Here is a 12,016-nt window from a genome sequence, read left to right on the forward strand (position 1 = left end):
AAAAGTTTGAAGTTGGTTGGTGGCTTGCTTTACTTTATCAGTTGAAGCGTATGTGTCCATAGATTAGAGTGAAATTCGTTTGGATTTGGTCCACTTAACCCAAACACGCTCCCTCTTACCTCTTCTCTCTCTGTGCCAACAACAAACAAATTCACGACATACAGGCTTTCAGACGCTGACTTGACTACTCGCTCTCCGGCACAACATCAATGGGCCCCACAAATCATTCTGTAATTCATCAGTTTTGAATATAGACAAAGGGAACATAATTCATTTTTAATGAAGATTAAATATATAAAATCAGACGTAACGTAACTGTTCATGGATAACAAAAAATAAATTTTGCAATTTTTTTAAAAGCCTGTATGTCGTGAATTTGTAATTTAGTTAAACTTGATGATAAAGACAAATCAAACACAGAGGAAAAAAGACAGAAATTCAAAGGACGACGAGAAAAAACCAAACAAAAGAAACGGAGGAGGGGGAAAAAGCACTTACATGGAAAGAAATATCCCCGACCCCTCGCCAGAAGCTTAGAATCAACAAAAGCCGTGCCGCTGAGCAGTACGGTTTTCGAAACCCAAATGACGAAACTGCCACTCTACCCTCTTCTCGTTCTCCCATAACATTCCATTACCCTTTCCTTATCCAATTAAACACACTCAAACTCTACTCTCCTTACGCAGTAACGGAGGCACCCAACGCAAACCATGTCCAAATCGTCGGCCACTTCCACCGCGTCGTGTCCGCCACTCAAACCCGACGACTATTCCCACAGCCCGGTCCACTACGCCGTCGTTTTAGCAGACCACACCACTCTCTCCCGAATCGTCTCCGCCCTTCCCCGACTCGCTGATCCGACTCAGATCCACACAGAATCCGACTCGATCTCTCATGAACGAACCGCCGACCAGATCTCAGCCGTACTCGACCGCCGCGACGTCCCCCACAGAGAAACGCCCCTTCACCTCGCTGTACGACTAAACGACGCCGTCTCCGCCAAAATACTAGCCTCCGCTGGCGCTGACGTGTCCCTCCAGAACTCGGCCGGCTGGAACCCCCTGCAGGAAGCCTTGTGTCGCCGGAGCTCCGACATAGCTCTAATTCTCCTCCGGCTCCACCATCGCTCCGCTTGGGCCAAGTGGCGCCGCCGCCTGCCCCGTGTCATTGCCGTGCTCCGCAGAATGCGAGACTTTTACATGGAGATCTCGTTCCACTTCGAAAGCTCCGTCATTCCCTTCGTCGGTAAGATCGCTCCTTCCGATACGTACAAGATCTGGAAGCGCGACGGGAACTTGCGAGCCGACACGTCGTTGGCCGGCTTCGACGGCCTGAAGATCCAGCGCGCCGATCAGAGCTTCCTTTTCCTCGGCGACGGCGATCAAAACCACGACGTTCCCTCGGGATCGTTACTAGTCTTGAATCGCGACGATCGGAAAATATTCGACGCGTTCGAGAACGCAGGGTCTCCGATGAGCGAGTCCGATATTGCCGGTTTCTGCTCCCAAACGAGCGTGTATCGGCCCGGCATGGACGTGACCAAAGCCGAGCTCGTGGGACGGACCAATTGGAGAAGGCAGGAGAAGACGGAGAGCGTCGGAGAATGGAAAGCTAGAGTTTTTGAAATTCACAACGTGTTGTTCAGCTTCCGCTCGAGAAAAGTCGCCAATGGAGATGCTGACGTGGCAGGGAGCGAGCAGGTGCTTCCTCTTGAGCTAGACGAAGACGACGATGGGTTTTTAGTGGCGGAGAATCCAAGCTTTGGAATGCCCGACGGTCGGAGGCACAGTAGTTTTGTGAGGGAAGACAGGGAGTTCGCGGCATTGGGAAGAAAAAGCGTCGACGTATCGTCAATGGCCGCGGCGGCGCCGCCAAGGCGGTCCATGGCCGCTCCGCCGAGGAGATCCATGGCGGCAGCTCCTCCAAGGCGGTCCATGGCTGCAGCTCCGCCGATGAGGCCTATGGCGGCAGCTCCGCCTATGAGGCCTATGGCTGCGGCGCCGGTGCAGACAAAAGAAAAAGAGTACGTGAGGAGCTTGAGGCCGTCTGTATGGTTAACGGAGCAGTTTCCGCTGAAGACGGAGGAGCTGTTGCCGTTACTGGACATTCTGGCGAACAAGGTAAAGGCAGTGAGGAGGATGAGGGAGTTGCTCACCACCAAGTTCCCGCCAGGATCTTTTCCGGTGAAGGTAAGGACAACTTGGACATTTCGAACTAACTGGGGCCCAGTCTTGATTGGGTGGGGTTTAATTGCCTGTGTGGGGTCATGGGTCTTTCTTTTTTGTCTGTACTTTGCTTTGCTTTTTTGGTGCTTTTTATGCTTGATGAGAGGAGGGAGAGAGCCTTAAGCTGTTTAAGCAACGAGGGCTGACTTGAGCTTCGTGACAATTGAGAAACTGTGGCCTCACTCATACAGTCAGTCTCACGCCTTTAGTGGATCCCACAAGTGAGAGCTTCATCGTTTTCTCATCACACCATTGGATGATATCATACGTTTTGGAGCTTTTTTTGGGGCCTCTGTGGTCGGTGATTTGACTTGTAATGCTTACGATTGTCGGGTTCGTCATCCGACGGTGGTGGTAAAAGTGAGACCCGAACCATCCGAGAATCCCAATTTTTACAGGCAGGCATTGGTTGTGGGCCCAATTATTTTGCTGACCACCCACCATTTTCAGGCAAATTGACCAAACAAAAGAGACTCTAACAATAGAGTTGCTTTGACCCTTGATTCTGCCACGTCAACAGAACCCATGGAGAGCTGACGTTGCATGTTCCTGGTCTTAACGGTTAACTGCCGATTGTGTGGATTTGTATAGGAGACCAAAGCAGACTAGTAGATTTAAAATTCATGTGGCACTTGAGTTTATGGACAAACCTAGCTTAGCTTATGGTTTTTGTTTTGTGTCGGACAGGTGGCGATACCGGTTGTCCCCACAGTCAGAGTGGTGATAACATTCACTAAGTTCGTCGAGCTCCCGCCAACCGAGCAGTTCTTCACTCCAATGTCAAGCCCCAGACAGTTTATCCACGAAGGACGAGGCCAGCACCAACATCTACAACAGGAGGAGGAGGAGGAGGAGGAGCACAAGTACAAGTCACAGAAACCATCATCCTTGTCGTCGTCGACTTCGTGGCTGAGGCGGAGCAGCAGCCAGTCGGGGTCGGGGAGCAAGCAGAACCTCCAACCCCAACGCGGTGCTCCACCAGCGGCGCAAGACTCGTCCGACCCTTTTGCCATTCCTAGTGGCTATACGTGGACAAGTATCGAGGACAAGTCTCGCAAGATGAGGAAATCCAAGTCCATCAGGAGATCCAAGTGACTTGTGTAATCTTCCCAATTTAATTTGACACCATGAAATTTATGGAAATTAGTAGATAGATAGATAGATTTTGATTGATGAGGAGTTACGTCATTCGTGTGCTTTTTGTTTTTCTGAAAGTTGCATATATAAGATGATTGTAGATACGGCCATCTAATCTTCAGTCATTTTCTAAATGGAGTTTGGTTAATTAACTAATAGAGTTGCGGGCCGCAACAAGATTTTTGGGTTTGGGCTCCAATCCAATGATGTAGACTGATTTAGTAAAGTTGTTAATCCCCAATTTTGTGTTGTCTTCTGTGGACTAATTACTCAAGCCGGTGATGTCATGTGTTTGCCGTTTGCTCAGTCTTCAAATCATTTGTCCCCAAACTAGAACAGTTATGGTGACTAAAGTACTCTCTCTCTCGACAGCACTCTTTTACTTTCCTTTGAAGACCATTGGTCATAAAGAACCCTAAAGATAAAGAGCAAAACTTAAAACATTTTAAGTTTCCAACACGAAATTTGTACTACATTGTAATTTTCGATATATATATATATATATATCTCTCTTTTGGTTTTGGTCTCTAGATTTATTTTCTTAGGTTGGGCCTAAATTTCATTTGTCGCACAACTCAAATTGCATTCGAAATCTCTGCGTTCTTTCAAATGTGTTTGCTTTTTTGCTGTGGTGTGTTCCCTTTCTTAACGGTTAGGAGAGGAAAGAGAGGAGAAAAACTTACATTTTCCATGTTTCATACTTCTTCATCTTTCTTCACATGTTACATGGAAATTTTACTTGAAAAAGAGTGAGAGGACTCAGAGCAAACCAAACTATTATATTTGATTTGATATAAAATGATATTCTTGTCGGTAATTGACTTACGGACAACTAAGCTCACCTTATGGTGTTGTCTGGTGGGACAGGCAACAAGTAATGCCGGTGGTTCTCACAGAGTTGGATGAGCTCCCTCCAACTGATCAACAATTTATCTGCACTCCAATGTCAAAGCCCAAGACAATTTGTCCATGAAGGTTGGGCTCCCCTCACTCATTCTTGGCGAAGCAACGTCCGGACTTCTACCACATCTTGAAATTTCGCATGAAACGAACTCCTACCTACCCCGTTTTCTCTCTCTTCAGAAGTGAAGCTACAATCAAGCAACATGTTTTTCCAACGGATTTTGATATCAATTAATTTTGTATTGATTTAGTAAAATTGTTGATCCCATTGTTTTGTTTTATTTGGAGCAATTAGTCACCTGATCATGTTTTTCTCTTTGCTAAGTGTTCATTTTTTAATCAATTGTTTGTCCAACTCCAGCACACAACACAAGTCTCTTGACAGAACTGGTTCGCCGATTGTCTTTGAAAGTTCCGTGACAGGCTTGGAGCCAAGGGAGTGATGACATACAAACACGGTACAAAAGACTCTTGTTCACTCATAATAATACCCCAAATGGGCCAAATCTATGGCCTTGAATGCTTGGCTGATATGAAGGCAATGCAGCGACAAAAGGATAAAACAAATTAGTTGTGTTGGATATAAGAATTCACATTAGATATAGAAATGACTTGGTCATCTTGAATTCATTATCCTACACTTGAAGCAGTCAATTATTGAGCATTTGCACATTTGGTTGACCAGCTAAACTTAGAAAAGCAAATACCCCTCATTTGGGGTATCTGCGTGCCCCGAACTGCTACGGGGCTCATTTGAGATACCTATGTGCCCCGAAGCGCTATGGAGCTTATTAGGATGAGATGATGCATCTTGAGTTGAGAACTGAGATGCCTTGTTCGTTAAGGAAAAAGATGCTCTGCCTCTCTGCCTCTCTGCCTATGCCTCTGCACGTCTAGGAATCTAGAATGGAAATGGTGGTGATGATTGTTGATAGCACAATGAAGGGAAAATGCCAAACGATGCTTTGCTTCATTGGATGGAAACCAACCAGTGAGTTGGCAAGTCCTTTAAAAAAGGTGTATATATTGAGGTGACAGACAGCCCACCCATCCCATGTGGCCCCTTGTTTCTTTTATTGAGCAGCTTCAAAGGGCTCTAAATACAGGTGCAACTCGCTAGTGTTTTTGGTTAACTCCACCAGCTTTCTAAATCCACACGCTATCTATAACCAGGTACTCTCCCTCTTTCTCTCTGAAATAATGGCTATCTTGATTTGCTGTTTGAAGGGTTTAAATCCTCTGTTTGTTTGCTACCAGCATAGCCTTGGAGTGTTAATTGTTGTTGTTGTTGTCTATTTCTTTGCTTTCATAAAGGATGATGTGGGGAGTTATGGTTTGCCTGCAAATCTTCTTTGATTTTGATACAAAAGCTTCCTATAAACTCTTAGATTCCATGATGAGTTCAGATCCATCTTCCACTGGTAATCAAAGAAAATGTGAAAACCAGATAGATGTCTCTGCATCTTTTGAATGTGGTTCGCCTTCGTCTGTTAAGAGTTTTCTACACTAAGATATCATATTGTTTGAAATCATATAAACACTTATAGATCTCCCTTTGAGTTGCTATGACATCAACTTTAGATATATGGATTTCATTTTTCATTTTGGATGGTTGGTGATGGTAAATTTGTATCCCCCTTAAATTATTATACATGTTTGTGGAACAGAGTGGTTGGAGACTTTGAGAGAATGGCAACAGAAGCACCAGGGTGGGCCGACCAATGGGGCGCAGGCGGCATCGGTGCCCTGGAGGATGGAGACAACACCAAAGCCACAGAAAACAGCAGCAACAACAAGAAGGCAGATACCAAGTCTGGATTAGGCAAAGCCAAGGTGGCTGCAATGGCTGGCGCAGAAAAGATCAAAAATGGGACATCCAATGGTATCAAATGGATCAAAAATCAGTGCCAGAAAAAAAAACCTTCTAAACCAGTAAACTAAATTGTCAACCTTAATAGATTGTATCCAGAGCCGTCATATATCTGGAAGTCAATTGTTTGTTGTTGAGCGGCGGTTGTGTTTTATTCTATGCCATTGATTGAAGGGCAGGACGGGTCTCTGATTTCGTTTTGTTTGGACATTGTTTCAAGCAACTTTATTTCATGCCTAATTCATCCAAAACAATCTCAATCCTAAGTAACGACCATTAGAAACAAAGATAACTGGAAATTTATCAAATTCGATAAAACCTATGCATTATAATCCCTAGAAATTCAATAAAATAAAATAATAATTAGTTCCATCATCATGTTAATGCCAATATTTTACATTTGCTAAATTCTATTTACAGTCTTGCTTTAAAAGGAACCAAAGACATTCTCTCCACTGTAGGTCAAGTAAAGAAATCCATCTTCATCCTTGTTTTCCTCATAAATGGTAGACATCACGGCAGCTGTAACATAGGAAGAAATATTAAGGCCACAACTTTGGAACAAGATCTTATGACTAAAAACAAATGAATTGCAACTAACCAGTTGGAGGGAGAGTATTCTTGACAAAGACGAATATAGCCTTTTCTGCCTCAAGCTTGATCCTCTTCCGGACAACATAAACGAACTGTCCAACACTCAGATCAGCCGGGACAAGGTATCTGCATAGAATAACAAAATAGCAGCACATGGTTAAGAACCCCTTGATCTTAGAAAAGCTATATGAACTTGGAGTTTTCCTTTCTATGAATAAGTACATTTTCAATCAGGTATGCAAATTTATATACTGAAAGATATTTGGTAGGGAGACTTAGTTACTTAGGTAACCAATTCATGCAGCAACAATGATCAGGACCATTCCTAACCACTCCTAGAAGTTCATTTAAGATGCCAACCAAACCGCTCTTCAACACAAATCTTTTTGGTAAAAGTTCTAATTCTAAATCAGATAGACATGACTACAACCACCACATCGCATGTGCACTTCAAAATGAACAACTTCCACTACACAAACATAAAATGTACTAATACAGAGGATATATAAGAAACATAGATATGAAGAGAATTAAGGCAGAAGGGTATTGGCAACTAACTTTTTCTTGTCAATGTCAGGAATGTTGCTCCTTGCAGCCTTCTCCACAATCACCTGCATGGAGACTCAAATTAGAACAGAGCATCCCCTGAATGCATAGGAGGTAAACATATTTGATCCAGTAAAATTCTTACCGGTATTCTGTCAGGATACTTCTCCCTGATACGACCAGCTTCTGCTTGTCTCCTTTCTGAAATAGTTTAGTCCAAACCATCAGAGCAGAAACATATGAAAAACAAAAGTTTGAAAAAAGACAACCAAAAACTTTCAATTTTAGTTTTTAGTTTTCATTTTTTGTGTTATAGTATAGAGAAAAATGGGAGTGAGGATGAAATTGAGAGAGAGGATGAAAGGGGATGGGCGGGAGTAGTAAAAAAAGTGAAAACAAAAACTTGTGAAAACAATTTCAAATAGATTTCAGTTTTTAGTTTTTGTTTTCGCTTTTGTTACTTCTCCATCCCATCCTCCCCTCTCATCTTCTCTCTCAATCTCATTCTCACTTTCATTGTCTGTCAATTTCCTTTATAATCTAGCACAAAAAATGAAAACCAAAGCCAAAAACTAAAATTGAAATGGTTATCAAACGGGCCTAATTATTCAAAAAATTAAACAATTAAACAGACAATCTTTTCACAAAGAAGAAAAACAAAAAATTCAGCCTTTAGCAAAAAAAAAGTTGGACTATTAAGAATCCCACGACTTAATTCCATCTAGCAAACAAGCAATGGATAATACCAAAATTTAAATAATACCAAACACAAGCAATGGATAAAAAGCCGAACTTTTGTTTATCAAAAGAAAAAGGAAAAAAAGGAAAAAAAGCAAACTTTATCTGCAAAACAGCCTCCATTATTCAGGTTCATTAAGTAGACATCAAAGACTGCCACCATACTAAAAGAAACCAACCAAAATAGGGATATGTGTATTGCACAAACAACATAATTAACCAAAAACTTAAAAACAGACCTAGAGAATGGTCAAGCTTGAACGAGTTTTTGTCCATGGCGAAACTCCCACTGCGATTGTTCTCTGCAAATTTCAAACAACGAAACATCACAACCGCACAAAAAGTCCCTCTTACCCAAAAATTGTATAACAAGAGCAAACACAAGTATGATAAGAAAACGACTGAGAATTAAGTTTTGCACGAAAGAAAGAAACATACCAAACACGAAAGGGGAATCGATTATGGTTTTGGGGATTGATGAATTGATTGGTTGAGGACTGGGAAAAGAAGAGAGAGGGTCAAAATCAAACAGAGAAGGACAGAATTATTGGAGGCAAAGAATATATATATATATATATATATATATATACACAACATATAAATTAAGGGTTTAGTATCGGGGAAGAGACTTGTTGGAGGTTCCTTTCCGATTCGAACACGAAATCCATACTTGTAGTCTTCTCTATCTATATCTCTTCTTGATTCGGCGTGTCGCAGGCAAACTCTCTCTGGGTCCGTCCGAGTCACCAAAGCGACGCCGTTTACACTTGTAACTTATATAACTATTTACCTAAAATCTTTATTTTATTTTTAAAAAAGGAAACCATTTCGGAAATTTCGTTGAGAATCAGTAAATATGGTAAATAATATTCTTGCTGACCAAGTTATGTACACGTGTTAAGTTTTAGAGTACCACATTTAGTAAACATATGATTCTTTCCTATCCCTCGCAACCAATCAATTCTTTCCCAAAAAAATTGAAAAAAAGCAATAAATTCTTCAATTCCCAAAACCCCTAAACCCTTACTTTTTCGTGACATACCTTAGCCACGCTTATTTGCAGAGAAGAGTCAGAGGTTGGAATTGCGACATGGCAGAAAGCTCTCTCAAGAACGAATGTTGTCAGGGTTTGTATTTTATTTGCTTTGGTTCAGTATGTTTGGATGTTTCATTCTATTTGGTGTGAATTATTGTATTTAACTTTTTCCGTTTGATGGAATAATACTCTAGGGTTCTAAAACGTCGACCTTTTTTCTGGCAGAATTTTTCTTTTTCATTCAAAATTTCATAAATCCTGCGGTTGATACTGATTATGGTTTGTTTTCCAAGTTTTTGTCTAACCTTTCTTTCTCATCTGTTTTCTTGTGCTGGTTTTGGACAATTCCGATATTTTAGAAAGGATGCAAGCAGAAGAGAATAATTCAGATCCTGCACCAGTAAGAATTTCACTGAATCAGCTAGATATGTTCACTTCCTTCTAGGCAGGCATTAAGTGGAAATTTTATGTTCTAATTTGAGTCTTTATGCAGATGGTTGTGAAGAATGCTGCCGCTGCTGCTTCCCTAAGTGTCATTCCTGACATTAATAAGATGAAGAAGAAGAAGAAGAGGTTTGCTACCAATTCCTTTAATTCTTTTGATTCGTATTGCCACAATAGTGGAACAAGAATAATGTTTGCCTTTTCATTTATTTATTTTTTATGTTCAGGAAACCGACAGTAGTAATATCTCCGGTTAGAGCTTTACTTTTAGACACTTGGAATATGAGGCACGTGTGGAAGAATGCGGTGAGAATTTCATTGACTTAATTTGTTTTACTGCCTATGGCTATGTCATTCAGTGGAAATATATACTCTGTTCTAACTTGAGCCTCATGCATCTGATTGTGCAGGATGGTACAAGTAGTAATGAAAAACATATAGACCCTTGGCTTTTGAGGGAGACGCACCCAGATTTGGTACCAGTAAGAATTTCATAACATTAAATATGTTTACTTTGTATGGATGCATTCGATGGTTATACTTTGTTTTAATTTGAGCTTCCATGCAGGTGGCTGTGGAGAAGGATGCAAGGAGTGATATTGCTGAGATTGACGTGAAGAAGTTAGTTGCCAATTCAATTCCCTTGTACTTTAAGTATATCTTGATTTGATTTATTGCTATCATACCATGGAATAGAAATGTTCTCTTTTTGTTTGTGATTTTGATATATATATATATATATATATATATATATGTATGTTCAGAAATCGTTCAGGAGAAACAGAAGCTGTATATATGTGTTTTTGTTACAAATAAAGTTGTGCATTTTAAAGTGTACATGCGGTTTATGCTTATATAGATTATAGATATGATGTATTCATGTGTTCATTTTGTGCATTTAGATGTACTTGCGTTATTACTACAAAGTCAAACTCCAAGTTCAATATGTGTTGGTAATTAACGTTATCTCAATTGAAGATTTTGTTTCTCTGACTGCAGGTACCTTGTCCCTAAGGATGCACTTCTTGGAGATTTTATTGCTTATGTTCGGATGTGGATCTTTCTAAAGAAAAGAAAACCTATATTTGTCTTCTTCAAAAACACTGTACCTCCAAAGGGTGAGATGCGCATGCAACTCCTTTTTTAAAATAGGCATATATATAATAATAGTATCTTCGTTCCCAACTCTCCTTTGTCTTTCAATGAATGTTACAGGTGCCACTTTGGGTGCAATTGATGAGGAAAATAAGGATGAAGATGGATTTCTTCACATGACCTACAGTGGGAATGATACCTTCAGCTACAGTGGGAATGATGTGACCTGTTGATTATTTATAGTTTATCCTCTTGATCTTGAGATCAATCGGCTAGCTTATTATGGTGCTACAAGTATTTATTTTTTTGACAAAGGATTTTCATGCATGGAGTAGAAATATTTTAATGATTTGCTAGTGATGTTTATGTTCATCACAATAAACTAATGAGTTGGTGAGATTGACGTGAAGAAGTTAGTTGCAAATTCAATTCCCTTGTACTTTAAGTACCATGGAATAGAAATGTTTTAATTCCATACACCTCAGGCTCTCGTCCATAATGGTAATGGACTAAAGTTTATTTTGCCTACCAAGTATTATTTACTATCATCATCATAAACTATCCTGACAACCTCCACTCTTTTACTCAGAGCATCATCACTATAATCCATATCAGTTTCATCCCTATGATTTCCATTTCCTCTCCAACATGGATAATAAGACGATTAAATAATACAGTAGGCTCATCGTTGAGTTGCTTCCAAGTTAGTGTCGAATCATCCAACAAAATAATAGTGTGATTATCCTCGTCAAAATCGTCTAAGTTTTCAAAATGATAATCCTCAAACTTGTACCAAGTGCTTCATGAATAATACTTAAAACCATACTCCGCCATATATAAACAACCATATTGGATCATAACATATTTAATCATCCGCTCTAACTTCTCCGCATTCATATAGTTTTAATGGTCCAAAAACCCAATCTATTACGATGCCCAATCAATTGTCCTAAACACCTATACATAGTGAAGGTCAGTGGAGTTTTATAACTATGATGCAATATTGAACTCGTTTATTTTGAACTCCATCTTTGTCACATTCCGGGATCGGCTCCGTCGTAACACGATATTATTCGCTTTGGGTCCCCTTCTCTACCCTCAAGGTGTTTCTAGAAACTCACGAGCAACTTTCCAGTGGGTCACCCATCCTAGGATTGCTCTAGCCTAACTCGCTTAACTTCAGAGTTCCCATAACTCCGAAGCCAGTGAGCTCCCAAAAGGTCTCGTGCTAGATGAAAGTAAGCATGTACATATAAAGCACATCACCCCTCTCCGTTGGTCAATGTGGGATGTTACAATCCACCCCTCTTAAAGACCCGACGTCATTGTCGGTACACTCGCACCACACGGCATAGTAGCTCTGATACCAAATTGTCACATTCCGGAATTGGCTCCGCCGTAGCACGATATTATCCACAGACATTCCAT

At 40.8% G+C, this 12,016-nt stretch overlaps 3 protein-coding genes and 1 long non-coding RNA gene across 6 annotated transcripts; 3 read left to right on the plus strand and 1 right to left on the minus strand.

Annotated features, from left to right (window-relative positions):
• Positions 434–3,615, plus strand: LOC18780555 (ankyrin repeat domain-containing protein 13B). Its single transcript, XM_007212747.2, has 2 exons — positions 434–2,189; positions 2,913–3,615. Exons 1-2 carry the CDS (start codon positions 711–713, stop codon positions 3,318–3,320), a joined length of 1,887 nt encoding a protein of 628 aa, XP_007212809.1. The 5' UTR covers positions 434–710; the 3' UTR covers positions 3,321–3,615.
• On the plus strand, positions 5,335–6,330 carry LOC18779559. The gene is made up of 2 exons (XR_002271202.1): positions 5,335–5,438; positions 5,933–6,330. It is a non-coding gene; the product is annotated as an uncharacterized LOC18779559 (long non-coding RNA).
• LOC18779954 (autophagy-related protein 8C) lies at positions 6,435–8,682 on the minus strand. Its single transcript, XM_007212184.2, has 6 exons — positions 8,452–8,682; positions 8,253–8,315; positions 7,421–7,476; positions 7,288–7,340; positions 6,737–6,855; positions 6,435–6,657 (listed from the first exon to the last, which is right to left on the minus strand). Exons 2-6 carry the CDS (start codon positions 8,287–8,289, stop codon positions 6,563–6,565), a joined length of 360 nt encoding a protein of 119 aa, XP_007212246.1. The 5' UTR covers positions 8,290–8,315; positions 8,452–8,682; the 3' UTR covers positions 6,435–6,562.
• LOC18779004 (autophagy-related protein 8c) lies at positions 9,013–11,067 on the plus strand. 3 transcript variants are annotated; one of them, XM_020562010.1, is made up of 8 exons: positions 9,013–9,140; positions 9,409–9,449; positions 9,543–9,622; positions 9,721–9,799; positions 9,904–9,975; positions 10,062–10,114; positions 10,493–10,611; positions 10,709–11,067. In XM_020562010.1, exons 1-8 carry the CDS (start codon positions 9,104–9,106, stop codon positions 10,819–10,821), a joined length of 594 nt encoding a protein of 197 aa, XP_020417599.1. In that variant the 5' UTR covers positions 9,013–9,103; the 3' UTR covers positions 10,822–11,067. The 3 variants fall into 3 exon arrangements, with proteins under 3 accessions (XP_020417599.1, XP_020417598.1, XP_020417597.1); XM_020562009.1 differs by having other exon boundaries at positions 9,017–9,139; positions 9,399–9,449; positions 9,904–9,969; XM_020562008.1 differs by having other exon boundaries at positions 9,018–9,139; positions 9,399–9,449.

The sequence above is a fragment of the Prunus persica genome, chromosome G4 (assembly GCF_000346465.2).
Source record: "Prunus persica cultivar Lovell chromosome G4, Prunus_persica_NCBIv2, whole genome shotgun sequence".
NCBI lineage: Eukaryota > Viridiplantae > Streptophyta > Magnoliopsida > Rosales > Rosaceae > Prunus > Prunus persica.

Excerpts from the sequence above, each read along its gene's own strand:
- LOC18779004 (XM_020562008.1), top strand. The coding sequence starts at position 9,104 with ATGGCAGAAAGCTCTCTCAAGAACGAATGTTGTCAG. Across the intron at positions 9,140-9,398 it reads TCAAGAACGAATGTTGTCAG|GATATTTTAGAAAGGATGCA; the intron begins GGTTTGTATTTT and ends TTGGACAATTCC. Across the intron at positions 9,976-10,061 it reads CGCACCCAGATTTGGTACCA|GTGGCTGTGGAGAAGGATGC; the intron begins GTAAGAATTTCA and ends GCTTCCATGCAG.
- LOC18779954 (XM_007212184.2), bottom strand. The coding sequence starts at position 8,289 with ATGGACAAAAACTCGTTCAAGCTTGACCATTCTCTAG. Across the intron at positions 7,477-8,252 it reads CAAGCTTGACCATTCTCTAG|AAAGGAGACAAGCAGAAGCT; the intron begins GTCTGTTTTTAA and ends AAACTATTTCAG. Across the intron at positions 6,658-6,736 it reads GAATACTCTCCCTCCAACTG|CTGCCGTGATGTCTACCATT; the intron begins GTTAGTTGCAAT and ends CCTATGTTACAG.
- LOC18780555 (XM_007212747.2), top strand. The coding sequence starts at position 711 with ATGTCCAAATCGTCGGCCACTTCCACCGCGTCGTGTCCGCCACTCAAA. Across the intron at positions 2,190-2,912 it reads CAGGATCTTTTCCGGTGAAG|GTGGCGATACCGGTTGTCCC; the intron begins GTAAGGACAACT and ends TGTGTCGGACAG.